The sequence below is a fragment of the Myxocyprinus asiaticus genome, chromosome 28 (assembly GCF_019703515.2).
Source record: "Myxocyprinus asiaticus isolate MX2 ecotype Aquarium Trade chromosome 28, UBuf_Myxa_2, whole genome shotgun sequence".
Lineage (NCBI taxonomy): Eukaryota > Metazoa > Chordata > Actinopteri > Cypriniformes > Catostomidae > Myxocyprinus > Myxocyprinus asiaticus.
The window spans coordinates 41177740-41196222 of NC_059371.1; the positions used below are offsets into that span (position 1 = coordinate 41177740).

The 18483-nt window shown below is 39.8% G+C and overlaps 3 protein-coding genes across 4 annotated transcripts in view; all 3 read left to right on the forward strand.

Annotated features, from left to right (window-relative positions):
• The window catches only part of LOC127418591 (zinc finger protein ZFP2-like), a 49782-nt gene extending 39356 nt beyond the window's left edge, over positions 1-10426 (forward strand). The window contains exon 5 of the transcript XR_007893508.1: positions 10361-10426. The gene's annotated coding sequence lies outside the window, so the exon portion shown is untranslated. The remainder of the gene's footprint in view (positions 1-10360) is intronic.
• LOC127418646 (zinc finger protein 260-like) overlaps positions 1-18483 on the forward strand; it is a 35902-nt gene that overhangs the window by 13699 nt on the left and 3720 nt on the right. The gene's annotated exons all lie outside the window — the stretch shown is intronic.
• On the forward strand, positions 12022-16542 carry LOC127418634 (uncharacterized). 2 transcript variants are annotated; one of them, XM_051659295.1, is made up of 4 exons: positions 12022-12066; positions 12532-12720; positions 12803-13229; positions 15441-16542. In XM_051659295.1, the coding sequence occupies exons 1-4, from the start codon at positions 12031-12033 to the stop codon at positions 15473-15475; spliced, it is 687 nt and encodes a 228-aa protein (XP_051515255.1). In that variant the 5' UTR covers positions 12022-12030; the 3' UTR covers positions 15476-16542. The 2 variants fall into 2 exon arrangements, with proteins under 2 accessions (XP_051515255.1, XP_051515254.1); XM_051659294.1 differs by lacking the exon at positions 15441-16542 and adding an exon at positions 14488-15007.

An 18483-nucleotide genomic window follows, 5' to 3' on the forward strand; every position in this document is an offset into this window, starting at 1 on the left:
TCCTCTAACACAGGATGGTTCGCCCTGTTTTTACCATTGTTGGCAACATGCTAGGAGACTGCCATGTCTTAACACAGAGATTTCAGGTTCCTCCATGTCACCTAGAAGCCCTCTTGCTTTCCCTGCTGTCGCAAGCCGGGAACAGGATTGTAGCGTGACGCAGGTTGCGTCTATGCTTGTTTTTACTGTTGTTGATGCCATGCCAGAAGACTGCCATGTCAAAAAAAATTCGATTTTATGCACCTACATGTTGCCTAGTAGCCATCTCACTTTCCCCACTGTCTCAGGCCAGGATCAAGTTTGTGGAGTGACACAGGTCACTTCGATGTCTGCCACTCACTTTCCCGGCATTAACGAGCCAGGATTGAGATCACAGTCACAGTGTGTTCACTGTTTCTGTTGCTGTTGGCTCTGTCCCATGGCTGTCATGTTCCAACAAGTTTTGAATCCTTGTTGCAGTCACACAAGGCACAAAACCACTAAAGCACGACCATGTGCTTTAGTTCACAAGGTGTCCTCTAGTGACCAGGTAGGACAGTGGGCTACGGCCATACCGATTTTGATGTATGTACATTGTCGGGGGAAGTTACTGTGACATGTTTACTTATATGTATAACTTCTGAAATTGACTTCTTGTAATTGTTATATTGCATGTTTAAGCATATTATTTCCATGTTTAATAAAGAATATTTCATCCCCATCATTATTGAATCCTCGTTTTATGTTTTTAATTTACGGTGTTGTTGTGTGCATTGCATAGACATTTTGACTTCATGTCTTGAGGTCAAAAGATACTTTGGTTGTCCGCATTCTGGATTGGATCACACACAGTATACTAGGGCTGTCACGATTACTCGGTTTAATTTGATTACTCGATTACAAAAATTAGTCCATTACAAAATTGCCGAATCGATAAATCGAAAATAAGGCGGAAATGAAGTGCGAGCACGGACGAGGGTGCGAACACAACAAGAGGTGTCAGCTGTGTGAGTGCTTCACTTTAGATTTTAAAAAAACATTCAGGACCTAAAAAACATCACTTCAGCAACGCAATAGAACTTGAAAAGATGATATCCAGTTTTTACAAACCCGCCGGACACACACCCGATAAGCTCATCTGCATGCCATTGCGCGAGAAGTTGAGCCCTTCATCGCCACGCGGGACATGCCTAACTCTAAACCTATTTACCTAAACAATCGTTTCGCGATATAGGCTTTTGTGAAGCAACTTAAAATAATGTCATGACAAAGATGTCCTTCGGACTTGATTAAATTTACACACGCAGTTACAGATGCAGAAACACATTGTTCAATAAATCTGACTGAATCCAGATGATCTAAGAAGGTTATTTCCAGCAAATTATTGTTTGAGTTCTGTTCTGTGTAAATTAATTACCATTTGAATTAAATGCTATCTTTTTCCTCATGTAAATTATATTTTGTGATTATTGATTAAAAAATAGATTGCCATGCCCCGCTTCCAATAAATATTTTATAGTTTATGGCCATTATTACAGGTAAAACTCAATGTGGGAATCCAGAGAACTTTATTTACTGAATAAAACCACAGATCTCTCTGAATGCTGTCAGTCAAGGCTCATCGTGATTCTGCTGTTAAAGCCACAGCTTCTCGTCTCGTACCCCACAGACGCAATATAAAACTTTGGGTTACCTGAGGGAGAAATGGGTACGTGAAATTATAATAAGTTTTTACTCAGTAAAGAACTGAATGTCCAGATCTAAAGGGCATTTTACAAGGTACGTGTAAAGTGACAAGCTTTTCCGATCTTCATGTAGCACACACGCAACAATGCCTGCAACTGCTGCAGCTCAACGCAAGAGTGAAAAAATGACATGAATACTGTTAATATTGTATTCTGTTTTGCATTCAAGTAACAGTTAATAAAACAACATACAAATAAAAAGGCTTTTATATCTCTATAAAATAGTTTGACCACATACATAATTTATCCTCAATAAACAAGATTGGTGGGCAGACTGTAACGAACGATAGTGAGACAAACAGACCCAAGAGCAGAGGAACAGTTCAAAGGATTTATTAACAGTAATAATGAGCAGTCACTGGGTTGAGGAATGTAGAAAATCCCGACACCGACTGCAGCAGCGGGAAGTGATCTCCAATGGCGTGCGCGTCGTATATGCGCAAGGGGCAATCCATGAAGAGTGTTCGTAGGATGAGTGTGCATTGTGGAAGTCAGAAACAGATTCATAGAATTCTCCGTTGAAGCTTAGTGAGATGCAGAACAACGGCCAGCGGAGATGAGCAAACTTAACTCCCGACACGTGGGCAGAGACGAGGTATTCTCCGTGGAAGGCCAGCTGACATGCAGCAATACTGGATGGCAACCACACACCCGACACATGGGCAACCAACAGATATACAAGACAGGACCAACTAGGCAGAGAGAGTGAGGTTAGTACTCGACATCAAACAACAATCTAGCAAAGACACTGAGAACACGACAGGCTTAAGAAGGGAGTGAATTAGGGGAGAACAGGTGTTGCTTGGCATGGTAAACAGTGGCATGATCAGCGTTCCCCTGGGAACAATCAGTATTCCCATGGCAATGCTGATCAAGCATGCTGATTGCACCTATGAGACATGAGAAAGAGAAAATGACAAAACATACAAAACAAACCGACAAACTCACTGGAGCCGTGACAGACACTGGGGGCCTCTGTCAGAAACCACATCGACCGGGAGGCCATGGATGTGGAAGACGTGGTTAATGACTGCTACCGCTGTCTCCCTCGATGAAGGTAGTTTGGAGAGGGGAATAAAATGAGCTGCCTTCGAGAACAGTCCACTACAGTCAAAATGACTGTGTTGCCATGGAAGGGGGGAAGACCAGTTACGAAATCCATGGCTATGTACGTCTCGAAGGGACAGGCAGCGGTTGGAGGAGCACGGGGTACACAGGATATCTTATTAGTTGCAAAAATGGGGCAAGCGGCTACGAATCAACGTACATCCTGTGCTAATGATGGCCACCAGAATCGCTGTTTAATGAGTGTCTGGGTGTGAGTCGCCCCTGGATGACAAGCGACTTGGAAGAGTGACCCCACTGTAGGACGTGTGTCTGGGCAGATACAGTTGTGCTCAAAAGTTTGCATACCCTGGCAAAAATCGTGAAATTTTGCCATTGATTTTGAAAATATGACTGATCTTGCAAAAAACTGTCTTTTATTTAAGGATGGTGATCATATGAAGCCATTTATTATCACATAGTTGTTTGGCTCCTTTTTAAATCATAATGATAACAGAAATAACCCAAATGGCCCTGATCAAAAGTTTACATACCCTTGAATGTTTGGTCTTGTACAGACACACAAGGTGACACACACAGGTTTAAATGGCAATTAAAGGTTAATTTCCCACACCTGTGGCTTTTTAAATTGCAATTAGTGCCTGTGTATAAATAGACAATGAGTTTGTTAGCTCTCATGTGGATGCACTGAGCAGGCTAGATACTGAGCCATGGGGAGCAGAAAAGAACTGTCAAAAGATCTGTGTAACAAGGTAATAGAACTTTAAAAAGATGGAAAAGGATATAAAAAGATATCCAAAGCCTTAAAAATACCAGTCAGTACTGTTCAATCACTTATTAAGAAATGGAAAATTCAGGGATCTCTTGATACTAAGCCAAGGTCAGGTAGACCAAGAAAGATTTCAGCCACAACTGCCAGAAGAATTGTTCAGGATACAAAGAAAAACCCACAGGTAACCTCAGGAGAAATACAGGCTGCTCTGGAAAAAGACAGTGTGGTTGTTTCAAGCAGCACAATATGATGATACATGAACAAATATGAGCTGCATGGTTGAGTTGCCAGAAAGAAGCCTTTACTGAGCCAGTGCCACAGAAAAGACCGGTTACAATATGCCTGACAACACCTTGACATGCCTCACAGCTTCTGGCACACTGTAATTTGTAGTGACAAGACCAAAATAGAGCTTTATGGTCACAACCATAAGCGCTATGTTTGGAGAGGGGTCAACAAGGCCTATAGTGAAAAGAATACCATCCCCACTGTGAAGCATGGTGGTGGCTCACTGATGTTTTGGGGGTGTGTGAGCTCTAAAGGCATGGGGAATCTTGTGAAAATCAATGGCAAGATGAATGCAGCATGTTATCAGAAAATACTGGCAGATAATTTGCATTCTTCTGCACGAAAGCTGCGCATGGGACACTCTTGGACTTTCCAGCATGACAATGACCCTAAGCACAAGGCCAAGTTGACCCTCCAGTGGATACAGCAGAAAAAGGTGAAGGTTCTGGAGTGGCCATCACAGTCTCCTGACCTTAATATCATTAAGCCACTTCTGGGGAGATCTCAAATGTGTGGTTCATGCAAGACGACCAAAGACTTTGCATGACCTGGAGGCATTTTGCAAAGACGAATGGGCAGCTATACCACCTGCAAGAATTTGGGGCCTCATAGACAACTATTACAAAAGACTGCACGCTGTCATTGATGCTAAAGGGGGCAATACACATTATTAAGAACTAAGGGTATGCAGACTTTTGAACAGGGATCATTTCATTTTTTTCTTTGTTGCCATGTTTTGTTTTTTGATTGTGCCATTCTGTTATAACCTACAGTTGAATATGAATCCCATAAGAAATAAAAGAAATGTGTTTTGCCTGCTCACTCATGTTTACTTTAAAAATGTTACATATATTACTAATTCTCCAAGGGTATGCAAACTTTTGAGCACAATTGTAGTGGAACAAATAACCGGCCCGCTGAGCACATGGCGGGGGCCGCAGTATTTCGTAACGCCATACGGACTTTAGCCTCCACCTTCCAGAATACCATACCCACCACGCGAGTGCCGGGTAGAATGGTATCCGGTGGGGCGGTGGAGGTCTCGACCTCAAAACATCGAGATTAGGAGTTGGGCTTGATGTTTTGAGGCAATAAGACAACATGAAGTTTTAAACGCGTGAAAAACAGTGCCCAGCAAGCCTGTCTAGAGTTTAGGCATTTGGCGCTATGAATATACTATAGGTTCTTATGATCTGTCCAGACCACAAAAAGTACCCCCGAATCCTCTAACCACTGAGGCCACTCACCCTAGGCCAACCGGACAGCCAATAATTCTGGGTTGCCGACATCATAATTCCATTCATCTGGTGTTAAACGGTGCAAAAAAAAGCACACGGATGCATCTTTCCATCCGAAGGGGAGCGCTGCAACAAGACTGCTCTGACACCAACCTCAGACGCATCCACCTCCACCAAGAACTGACTTGCAGGATCAGGAGTAACAAGGATGGGTGCGGTAGAAAACTGCTCCTTTAATTTAGAAAACACATCCTCAGCTTGCAAGGACCAACAAAAGTAAGTGTGTGTGGAGGTGAAATCCGTCAAAGGTGCGGCAAGCTGACTGTAGTTCCTTATAAACCTCCGATAAAAATTAGCGAACCCGGAAACCTCTACAATGTCTTGCGAGAATCTGGGTTTGGCTAGTCAGAGATGACTTTAACCTTAGTCGGGTCCATGCGCACTCCCTTGGACAAAACGATGAACCCCAGGAACGGAACTGACTGTGCATGAAAAGCGCACTTCTCCGCCTTGACGAACAGCCGATTCTCTAACAGTCACTGAAGCACCTGCCTGACGTGCTGCACAAGGTCCTGGATATTCTGGGAGAAGATCAGAATATCATCAAGATAGACAAACACAAAACGATTGACCTTATCTCTAAGCACATCATTCACAAGCCCCTGGAAGACGGTGGGGGCGTTGACCAATCCGAAAAGCATAACCGAATATTCAAAGTGCTCCCTATGGGTGTTAAAAGCCGTCTTCCGGGGGCGCCTGGGTTGCTCAGTGAGTATTGACGCTGACTACCACCCCTGGAGTCACAAGTTCGAATCCAGGGCATGCTGAGTGACTCTAGCCAGGTCTCCTAAGCAATCAAATTGGCCCGGTTGCTAGGGAGGGTAGAGTCACATGGGGTAACCTCCTCATGGTCGCGATTAGTGGTTCTCGCTCTCAAAGGGGTGCGTGGTAAGTTAATATACCTGTGCATGGCCTCCCTCTCAGGAGCCAAGTGCGAATACAGCCATCCCAGAGGTGGCGAAGTGCCAGGAAGCAGTTCAATCACACAGTCGTATGGCTGATGAGGAGGAAGGGTCGTGGCGCGGGACCAGCTGAACACCGCCCTCAAGTCATTGTATGTCAACGGTACTCCAGATAAGTCCACCGTGCATCTTGCAATGGAACACAAGACTTGACAGGGGAAACAGTAGAGCTAAGACAGTGCGAAAAACAATAAGGTCTCCAAGCAAGAACCCACAATCTATGTGTGGGTTGTGCATTACCAACCAAGGATGCCGCAACACTACTGGTACCGATGGAGATTCGATAAGGTAGAAGGACAACTGCTCCTTATTATTCCCAGAGACAAAGGTGACCGGCTTTGTGGATTGAGTGATAACGGACAGCGGCATGCCACTTAGGGTGTGGGCGGTGATGGATCTTTCCAACTGGACCATATTTAGTCGCCTCCTTAGAAGCAAATTCGAAATCCATAAAGTTCCCTTCAGCTCCAGAATCAACCAAGGCGGAAACCATGTGACGGATAGATCCATACTGCAGCTGGGCCGGGAGAAGTGTTCGAAGTCCAGGAGTTTTGTCCAAAGGTGCGCTTGCCAGTAACCCCTCTCCTACCAACAAGCTATGTCAGTAAAGACACAGTCCATTAATGAGACGTCACTGTTTCTCCCTGCATGAGATCTGAGTTCTATCAACATGCATAGGCTCCTTGTCAGGCCGATACTGGCGAGTTTGCTGGAGAGGCAGAACGGGTAGGAGGATCAGCCACCAAGGTAGGCGGAAAGCAGCGTCGGCGATGGTGACTGCGTAGGGTCAGGCATTGATGGACTCGGATAGCCAAATCCACCAAGGCATCGAGGCAAATCCAAAGAATAAATCTTGTCCAGAATGTCGTCGGAAAGAACATATAGAAATCGGTCCCACATAGCGTGGTCATTCCACTCACAAGAAGCAGCAAGGGTGCGAAATTAAATCGCATAATCTGATACTCGTCGATCTCCTTAAGACAGTCCAGATAAAACCCTCGCTGCCTCCCGACCTTGAGCCGAGCGTTCAAACACTCGGTGGAGCTCCGTGGTAAAGGCATGATAGGAAGCGCAGCAGGGATGTCTGTTGTCCCACATGGCAGTGCCCCATTTGCCAGCCCTACCAGTGAGGAGCGTAATAACACAGGCCAACTTCATCATATCTGAAGCGAAAAAGGAGGGCTGTAACGTGAAGAACAGGGAACATTGCAAATGGAATGCACTGCAGGATTCAGCATCACCTGAATACGGGGCTGGAGGGGTAATGTGGGCTTCAAAGAATCCAGGAGCCAGAGGAACTGCGGTAAGGAAGCTTCCTGAGATGGGCTAGCATCAGGAGATTGTGGAGCTGCTGAACAAAGGAGGTGAGCTCGGTGAGCTGCGAGGCCATCACCTCCAAAGCCCGGTTCGAGGCAGCGATTTGATCCTGCTGACGTACCATGCCTGCGAGACATGAGGGAGAGAAAATTACAAAACATACAAAACAAACCAACAAATTCACTGGAGCCGTGAGACAGACATTGTTTCTGAATAGATAAAATATTGTATTTCCATGGCCTGTTTTCCCATGTTTGAGCTCTAAACTAAAATGGGAGATCATGTTGAACTAGTTAAAGAAAAAGTAAATCTGGCAGTTAAAAAGCTGGACACACCTGGAGAAGCCAATCTCTATCAGCTTGAATATACATCTTTTTATATATTATGGATCTGCTTTGGATGTCTGTTGGCTTTACATAATGTTCGCACAATTGTTTTGTTGTTTTTGTTCAGTTGTAAAATATATCAAAGCTTAGGGTAATTAATGCATTTTAGCCAAACATGATTCGACAACTTTATGCAATCTGTGTTATTAAATAATTTTTCAGATTACTCAATTAATCGTCAGAAAAATTGTTAGATTACTCGATTACCAAAATAATCAATAGTGACAGCCCTACAATATATGTGATGCAAAGTTAATCATCAGATTTTGTTGACACGTGGAGAGTCCTCGTCTGTGCGCTTAGTCAGTGCATGCACCTCCCCTTAACTTTATTAAGAGTATCACAAAGTAGTCGTATTGCTCACGCACCGAATGTGTTTGTATTCGCTCGCGGTCAATAGAGTTTACATTGACAGGCTGAGCGATCGACCATGTGCGAGACATCGGCAGACAAAGGCCACAATTTTAACTAAAAACACAATAAAATTTGCAGCCAGAGGCGTCATGTCCATTCAAACAGTTTTTTTTTTTTTACAAAGTTGATTTTGAATGGCCTATCTGAACTTCCAAACGTATTTGTTACTTTCATAATTAAATAGAATGATTATTGCATGTAAAAACAATTTGTTTTCTAAAACGAATGGAATTTCTAACCATTAAGTAATGTTTCCAGAATGTTGCAGGTCTGTTTTTGTTACAAACTAAAAAAGAACTTATGCAGAACGTTCTGCAATGGTTATATTTAGGTTTTATTGTGACATAAACTAACCTTCCCAAAACATTGCAGGGAGGATTTATGGGACAATCTAGTAAGAACTTAAAACGTTCTCTAATGGTTATTTTTAGTTTTTATATTTGTTTCCCTTTTTGCATTTTTTTTTTATATTTGATCATTTTTCATAAATGTTGCGGAGAGGCTGATAGACAACAATGAATGACATTATTGCAGTACAGAATTTAAATCCCTAAAAAGGGCAAGCATATAAAGGTACCCCTTAATTGCTATTTTTCAACACATTAGGGCCCACATACATTTCCAATAGCTTACTTTTTTTTATTTATTTATTTACTTCTTTTAAATATATATTGCTTTTATTTTCAGTGTTATAGCTTGTAGAAATCCTGAACATAACATTGAAAAGATAGGAGCATTTGCCTCGAGGTCAGCTGCCTTTCAAAAAAAAAAAGAAAAAAAAAAATGCTGCCTTTTTACATTTAGATAAAGGTTGTGAGTTGACGATTATATATATATATAATAGATTTGAAAAGCATACGATAATTATATAATACGTGCTATCTTCCAGTCTTACTCGCTGCGTCTGATATACAAGAACGCGTATTTGATCCGCACGCGCTTTCATTCCTCTACAGGAATTCGCGCGCTTGCACAATTTAAAAATTAACGGTCATTCCGGTGGATCGACTCGCTGACAGACATTCATCGATTTTCTCAAAAGTACTTCAAGGTGTGGTATTAAATATAAATTTGACAAAGATTTGACTCATGTGAACGAAAAGAACATGATGTAAAAGTGCAACTGAGAAGTTTTTTTTATTGACTACAAATGAAGAGGAGATGTCTCTGCTAAACTGTTCCCTTCAGTGGTAAGAAATGTATTTCACGTTGAATGTTTATTCATTTTTTAATGTCTGTCAATAATTTTCTAACTGAAAAACACTCAACTGCATTGAATTCATTGGTGATTAGGAAGAATTTGCTTCAATATCTGCATTAATGTCCGGTGCTGAGCAGTGTTGGGTAAGTTACTCTAAAAAAGTACTCTGTCTGAAAAGTAATTGCTTTACTTATTACTAATGACTGTCTAAAACCCTGATCAACCTCGACCAGATGAGAAATACAAGGATATACATGAAATTGTTCTTTTAATTCTTTCAAATAAATCATATAAAATCAAATAAATTATTCATGAACTGGCCAAAGAATTTAAGTGGGCTGCATTAAATTAGAAAACATACATTTTAACATTAGACGTTAAACTGCGATTTTGAATTCACTATTGTTTTATATAGAGTTGTTTTATAGTCTATACAGTATTTAACAGTTACATCAGAAGTAACTGTAATTACTTAAAAATTAAGAGTAATCCCATACATTTTCCAATTAAAAAGTAATTTAACTACAGTAATTAATTACTTAGTAATGCATTACACCCAAAACTGTTGCTGAGGTACAGTGTTTTGTGAAACCCAAAATCAAGTTTTGAGGACGTTATGCTCCCTTTGCATCATCTCTTGTAAAACATATTCTGACATTTACTTTCCGAATCTGTCATGTACGATCGACTGTCACTATGGCAAAGAAGAAATGCTTTAGAAATGATGGTTTCGACGTCAGGAAGTGAGTGAAGTCGCGTACACGCAATGGAACACAGAGCGCCATAAACGCACCTGATGCTTAAAGTCCCTATTCAGAAAAACGCAACATTCTTTTTTGCTTTATGTGATGTCATGAAAGAACATATGTGCCCTGCAGAATATTTGGTGCGAGCCGCATACCCTTAATAATGTGTTTTGTCATTGCTTTGTAGGTTCAAGCGAAGAGTATCATGTATAAACATACATACACACCACATCTCTGCGCATGAGCACAAGGTATTTTAAATACGATTGAGAAAGTAGTCGGATTCCATTGTTTACGTGGCTAATATTTTTCTGTTAATCTGATTATTTTAGGTCTACACCACTCCCTTCAATCGGATGGAAATTTAATACAAATCCAGCTCAATCGGATCATTTTTGTGTTTACATGAAGGCTTTTCAATCGGATTAAGCTATCAGTCGATTCTAAACGGTTTATTTGGTTGCATGTAAATGTGGCCAGTGTGGTATTGGCATGACTTCAGGAGTTTATCATAATTTATGTTTCATAAGTGTTCATAAGAGTTTGTCCACAAATGACAATGAAGCTTATGCATATCTATCTTTTTGTGACTGCTGAGGATTATTTTTATAAAGCTATACGAAAAGACAATAATAATAGCCTTAAAAATAATTGAGTTTACAAAACCTCCTTATGGCATTTTAATGTGTGAACATCAGTCACATTTATTCTTATAATTAGAATTCATTCGCTGCATTGATGATCTCTCCAGTGTGAATTATTATTAGACAAATAAAAATAAATAAATACAAAATTACAGATATCTTTCTAAAAAATAGTTTTGACGAGGCAAAAATAGTTAAAACGATGAACGCTTCGAGTTTTTCAGGCTAAATCATCTTGTGTGATTCACTCCAGTCCAGTAGATGACAGAAACGAACCGTGAGTTGTTTTTCCAACCACCATAAAACACGAGATGAACACGTGTTGTTTAATGTGTTTTTACATCATTTTATGTATTTATGTTGTGTGCACATCAAGATCTATGTTGATATGCTGTTTTCTCTCTTTGGCGTTTTAATGACAGTAAAAGAAGATTATTCCCCCAAAAGAGCAGCATCATCTAAGAGAATAACAAAGGACATTTGAAAAAGTGTTTTTGTAGGAATGCTTTTCTGTTATGTCTGGGCTAAATGTTTGTTTTAAACATTTAAATGATGCCACGTTTCAAATCACTGAGATTTTTTCCCCCATTCTGATGGGTGATGTGAACATTAACTGAAGCTCCTGGCCTGTATCTGCATGATTTTATGCACTGCACTGCTACCACGCGATTGGCTGATTAGATAATCGCTTGGATGATTGTTTGTGGCAGATGGGCTGGTTTGAGTATTTCTGTAACTGCTGATCTCTTGGGATTTTCATGCACAACAGTCTCTAGAATTTACTCAGAATTATGCCAAAAACAAAAAACATCCAGTGAGCGGCAGTTCTGTGGACAGAAACACCTTGTTGATGAGAGAGGTCAACAGAGAATGATCAGACTGGTTTGAACTGACAAAGTCTACAGTAACTCAGATAACCACTCTGTACAATTGTGGTGAGAAGAAGATCATCTCTGAATGCTATTCTGAGATGCGGGTTGGTGCTGTTTTGGTGGCACGAGGGGGATCTACACAATATTAGGCAGGTGGTTTTAATGTTTTGGCTGATCGGTGTGTGTATATATATATATGTGATATATATGTGTGTATGTGTTTATGTATGTATGTGTATACAAAAACCCAGAAGTTTTCCCAGATACTTTCACACTCCAGTCCAGTATGAGGCGGAAAAGCGCCATAAGTTGTTTTGCAAACCTCCATTAAACACGAGAAGATGGAAGAAGATCCCGCAGTTGGAGCTCTCAGTTCAGTATGTGTTTTATATATTTTACATCATTTGTGAGATTTTATTTATTTTGATATGTATTTTGTCTGTGCATGTTGTTTTTCTCTCTTTTGACGTTTTAATGATCGTAAACGAAGCTTATCGCCGTATGTAACAGACTCTTCTAAATATTCAGTTTCAGGAGAAACAAGCAGAAATCTGAGAATATCATGTTTAATTTCTAATATATGAGCTCGTTAAATCAAGAAGCAGATTGTAAATGAGTTTAATTAAGGCGATTATATTTTGAATAAAGCTTGTTAAAGGTCAATATCTGATAATATTCCGTCTATCAGGAAAATTAAACCAAACACAAAGCACATATTTATATTTATATAATCTCAGAAACAAAGTTATTTCAACAAATCTGTTCTTGTGTGTAATCATATAATAATGTTTTAGAGTTTGATGAATGTCAGTCCATTATAATGATGATGTTTTTGTGTTCAGATGTTCATCATGAGAGAGCAGGTGGATGTGATCTGCTGTAAATCAGTAGGAACTGATCTGTCCATGCTGGATATTGATGATTTCATCACAGAAATCTCTCATCTGAAGAAAGAGGTGACGTCACTGAAGACAGAGCTGAAAGAACTCCGTTCATCCTGCACCTGTTATGAGCGAGTTAAAGTTGAGATTGTAAGTAAGTTTCAAATGATGTGATATGACTGTGACTCTGTGATGATGAACGGTACAGATGTGATTGTGTTGTGTTTGTCAGGAGCTGGAAAAGGTTTCCTGTCAATCTTCAGTGTGTGTGACTGATGGGACCTCCACAGAATGTCAGGATTCAGTGTGGAGCGGCAGAGATCAGTCCACACCACAGCGGCTGCTGGACAAACTCTCTGAACAGAGATCCAGAGACACACAGGACTCACAGCTCACTTTACTCTGTTCTACTGATGCTCAGGAGAGTGTGTGTGACAGTAATCAGGGTGATCAAACCTCCACAGAGTCTCTGACTTCTGTCTGTAACGCTGGAGAACAGCAGATGCTGCAGACACCAGTGAAGCTGCTGGACTACAGGAACCTGATGAAGATGAGAGGAGAAAACACAACAGAGGAACAACAGAGTGATGAAGATGAAGAAGATACATTAACAGAGAAAGAACAGAGCGATGAAGATGATGATGATTTTATTTCTTCAGGTATGTTTCCTCCTTTAATGTTGTTTTACATTTTAATGACAACAGACTATGTCAGAATCTGTTACCAGATGATTTTTGTCACTCAAAAGTCACACTAAAAAGTCCCTTGTTGTTGTTTTATTGTTCTTTTGAGAAGTGCTCAGTTGTCTTATAAAGGAACAGTTCGCCCAAAAATTCTCTCATCATTTACTCACCCTCATGCTATCCCAGATGTGTATGACTTTCTTTCTTGTGCAGAACACACACAAAGATTTTAAGAAGAATATTTCAGCTCTGTAGGTCATACAATACTAGTGAATGGTGACCAGAACTTTGAAGCGCCAAAAATCACAAAGGCAGCATAAAAGTAATCCAAATGACTCTAGTGACTAAATCTATGTCTTCAGAAGCGATATGATGAATGTGGGTGAGCAACAGATACAAATTTAAAGGAGACCTATTATGCTCCTTTTTACAAGCTGTAATATAAGTCTCAGGTGTCCCCAGAATGTGTCTTTGAAGTTTCAGCTCAAAATACCCCACGGATCATTTATTATACAATGTTGTAAATGCCTCTTTTTGGGTGGAATCAAAACACGCTGTTTTCGTGTGTGTCTCTTTAAATGCGAATGAGCTGCTGCTCCCCGCCCCCTTTCCGGAACAGAGCTGTGACTTTACAGCTCGTGCTTCAGATATTATAGCAACAACAAATCAGAACCAATATGACTGACACCGTAAATACTGGAGTTCAGCCATATATGTATGAGCAACCGTAAACGATGCATTTTGAGTTTGTGATAGTGCTTCTTATGTAGAAAATCACTTCCTGCCCTCCATCTGCATTTCACGCCACAGCAACGCAGTGACGTGACGTCATGTGCTAACAAGCTATAACAACATAGTTCTGGTCTCCGTGAATACAATCAGAGACAATGGTAACTTTAGCTGCATTAGCCGTGGAATCAGCTAACAAATACATTTGGAAAGGTGATTTGCAAACATTCACAAAATATAAAGTGCGATACTTACATCTTCAGGATATAAAGCTGGAACACGAACAGTAGGTACTGATCCATGCTTGAGAATCAAATATTTAGAAAAGCCTGCTTTATATTGACCCTCATTCACAAAACAGTCTGGTGTAAAATGATTTGCACAAACATACACAAGTTTTGGTATGTTTTGGGGCTCATTTTCTTTAAAAACAAAACTTGTCCACTGCATCTTCAGTGGCTCTGATGCCGGGAATACATGAAGACTCTTATGTTCACTTTTACAGCCAACAACAGAACACTTATGACGCTTACGAAGCTGAGACATATTCTTCTCACTGTAGCTGCTCCAGCGTGGAAAAAAATGGTGGACTGTCGATCACTCAGGGGAGGATCTATGATAATAGGGTGGAGTCCGTCACCAGTCGTGGGCGAGGCCTGCTCTAAAGTGACGTCACTTTAGAGCGGATACGAAAACCAGTCATTTTGAGACACTGTTTTTGATTAATAGAAATATAAGAAAGAGGAGTGGGTGGACTTTTAACATTGTAGGGTGGTTGTGTACACGCACTGCCGACTCACATTTATGTTCAAACACCATGTAAAAGTGAATTTTGCATAATAGGTCCCCTTTAAGTCTTTTTACTCTAAAAATCCACTTACACTTGCCTTCCTATGCGCATTCACTAGAGGTATTTTGTTTTTTGCCGATTCGTATTCTTCATTCATATCACCACCCTCTGAGCTGTTGTGGAAATATGATTTTTTTTTTATTATTTTCTTTTCTATTTCCTTCCTGCCCAGTAGTTCACACATTTAAGACGAAGATTGGTTGATTTAGCAGCCAATCAATGGGTGCATCCCTAATATTTTTATTTACATTTTTCCAAATTCCAAGTGATGTCATCGATGCGCATAAACATCGATGTATATATATTTTTAAGATGGCTGTTTGTTTTGACACTAATGCCAGCCACGAACGTACACATTTCCGTCAAGTGATGCAGCAACCTTATGATATTCACCTTGTTTTCTAAGCACTAAATATGCTTCTCATGTGGGACACGGATGCGCATGGAGTGATTAAAATCCTGAAGTTGCTCTCTGCTCTTTCTGTGCGTGTCAACAGGGCTGCGAGCTCCAGTGAAAGGATAGCGAAGAGTCGATCACGTGATTAAATCGAGTTTTCCTCAATATCGTTTTGCATTTGAATTTGACATGAGAATTATCTATTTTAAAGCGCTATGGAGCAATTCAACAATGTCAAACGACTGAACAGCCAAGATATTCTGAACAGCGCTGACAAGGGAAAGAGAAAACACCTGCCCTACACCAACATCAATTACAAGACTCACATCTTCATATCAACACCCTTACTAATATTTATCACAGTAAACTGTAACAGAATTTTTATTAAAAAAAAAGTGTAAGTTGTAGCCAAGAAAAAACAGGGATAACACATGCTCTCCTGTCATGGGAATGTAAGTATTCTGGATTGAAAGACTTGCTTGACTGTTGTAGAGATGACAGATTGTCACTCTAGTGTTTTCTTTATTCCACAAGGCAATGAGCTGTAATCAAACAATTGATGATCACATGATGGGACTTTATTTTTTTATATATTTATTTTTCTGTATTCTTTTTTCAACAACAGAAGTACCTTATTTTGTTGTGGATGTCCCAATGTGTATAATGGATTTGTACTTTTCAGAGTGCTCACAATATTCAAATTTTATTTTGGTTGCATTTGTGAACTATAAAAATATTAAATGAATGTGTAAAATAAGTACACAATATCGTAATATTGATCGCAGGCCCCTGAATCGAATAAAAATCATGTCGCAACAGACTTTGAAGTATCGGTATACATTGGATCTCTTGCTAAGAGAATAGATATAACATTGTATTGTGATAACTTGTAATTTACAACCCTAATGAAAGGAATAATCCACCCATAATTGCTAATTCTGTCATCATGGACTCACCCTTATGTTCTTTCAGACTTACTTTCTGTGAATGTTTCACACTCAATTTAAATGACTATAGTCAAGAAATGCACTATATTAATATAATTAATGGTATATATATAACTTTTGCACAGCAAAAATCACAAATTAGTATTAGGAATGGGGATAATAATAATCTCTTACAAACCGTGATTCTTGAGACAAATGATTTTTAAATTGTCTCCCTGATAAAAAAAACAAAACCCAGATTTAATTCATTTTAAAATAGAAATGTTTCGTTTAATATGCTGATAGATAGATAGTTGAAGAAGTTTACATACACTTAGGTTGAAGTCATTAAAACTCATTTTTTAACCGCTCCACAGATTTCATATTAGCAAACTATAGTTTTGGAAAGTCGTTTAGAACATCTGCTTTGTGCATGACACGAGTAATTTTTCCAACAATTGTTTACAGAAAGATTGTTTCACTTTTAATTGACTATATCACAATCCCAGTGGGTCAGAAATTTACATACACTAAGTTAATTGTGCCTTTAAGCAGCTTGGAAAATTCCAGAAAATGATGTAAAGCCTTTAGGCAATTAGCTTCTGATAGGCTAATTGGCTAATTAGAGGTGTAACTGTGGATGTATTTGAAGGCCTACCTTCAAACTCAGTGCCTCTTTGCTTGACGTCATGGGGAAAACAAAAAAAAATCAGCCAAGACCTCAGAAAAGAAATCTACAAGTCTGGATCATCCTTGGGAGCAATTTCTAAATGCAAGTAGTATGCAAGTATAAACACCATTGGACCACGCAGCCATCATACCGCTCGGGAAGGAGACGCATTCTGTCTCCTAGAGATGAACATAGTTTGGTGCAAAAAGTGCAAATCAATCCCAGAACAACAGCAAAGGACCTTGTGAAGATGCTGGAGGAAACAGGTAGACAAGTATCTATATCCACAGTAAAATGAGTCCTATATTGACATAAACTGAAAGGCTGCTCTGCAAGGAAGAAGCCACTGATCCAAAACCACTATAAAAAAGCCAGACTACAGTTTGCAAGTGCACATGGGGACGAATATCTTTTTGGAGTAATGTCCTCTGGTCTGATGAAACAAGTTGTAATTTTTGGCCATAATGACCATTGCTATGTTTGAAGGAAAAAGGGTAGGCTTGCAAGCCGAAGTACACCATCCCAACTGTGAAGCATGGGGGTGGCAGCATCATGTTGTGGGGGTGCTTTGCTGCAGGAGGGACTGGTGCACTTCACAAAATAGATGGCATCATGAGGAAGGAAAATTATGAGGATATATTGAAGCAACATCTCAAGACATCAGCCAGGAAGTTAAAGCTTGGTCACAAATGGGTCTTCCAAATGGACAGTGACCCCAAGCATACTTCCAAAGTTGTGGCAAAATGGCTTAAGGACAACAAAGTCAAGGTATTGGAGTGGCCATCACAAAGCCCTGACCTCAATCCAATAGAAAATTTGTGGGTAAAACTGAAAAATCATGTGCGAGCAAGGAGGCCTACAAACCTGACTCAGTTACGCCAGTTCTGTCTGGAGAAATGGGCCGAAATTCCAGCAGCTTGTGGAAAGCTACCCAAAACGCTTGACCCAAGTTAAACAAAAGGCAATGCTTACAAATACTAACAAAGTGTATGTAAACTTCTGACCCACTGGGAATGTGATGAAAGAAATAAAAGCCGAAAGAAATAATTTTCTCTACTATTATTCTGACATTTCATATTCTTAAAATAGTGATCCTAACTGACCTAAGACAGGGAATGTTTTCTACGATTAAATGTCAGGAATTGTGAAGAACTGAGTTTAAATGTATTTGGCTAAGGTGTATGTAAACTTCTGACTTCAGCTGTAGATAGATAGATAGATAGATTACTAGTTAATGTATAGTAGCTAATATACCAATTCACAATAATTTAAGAAATCGTAATACATATTGAATTGGCATTTCAATATCATTATATTGAATCAGGAAGCAATACCCACCCCTAATAAATACTGTTGTGTTCTGCCATTAAATTGGGGTTTAATTTTATTTCTTTTTACATTTGTCCCTCCGAAGTTGATTTTTGTCAATTTACTGTGTTCATTGTAGAGCTGAATGAATTGGAGGCGAAACTTCAGGATCAGAAACATCATGATTACACAACTGGAGAAAAATCTTTGAGTGGCTCAAACACTAAGAAGAATATCTCACCAAAAAAGCCTCAAAGAAGAGCAGCAAAAAATACTTTGACCTGCTCTCAATGTGGAAATAGTTTCTTATATAAATGCCAGCTTAATGTACACATGAGAATTCACACTGG

Excerpts from the sequence above, each read along its gene's own strand:
- LOC127418634 (XM_051659294.1), top strand. The coding sequence starts at position 12,031 with ATGGAAGAAGATCCCGCAGTTGGAGCTCTCAGTTCA. Across the intron at positions 12,067-12,531 it reads CAGTTGGAGCTCTCAGTTCA|ATGTTCATCATGAGAGAGCA; the intron begins GTATGTGTTTTA and ends TTTTGTGTTCAG. Across the intron at positions 13,230-14,487 it reads TGATGATTTTATTTCTTCAG|CCAACAACAGAACACTTATG; the intron begins GTATGTTTCCTC and ends TCACTTTTACAG.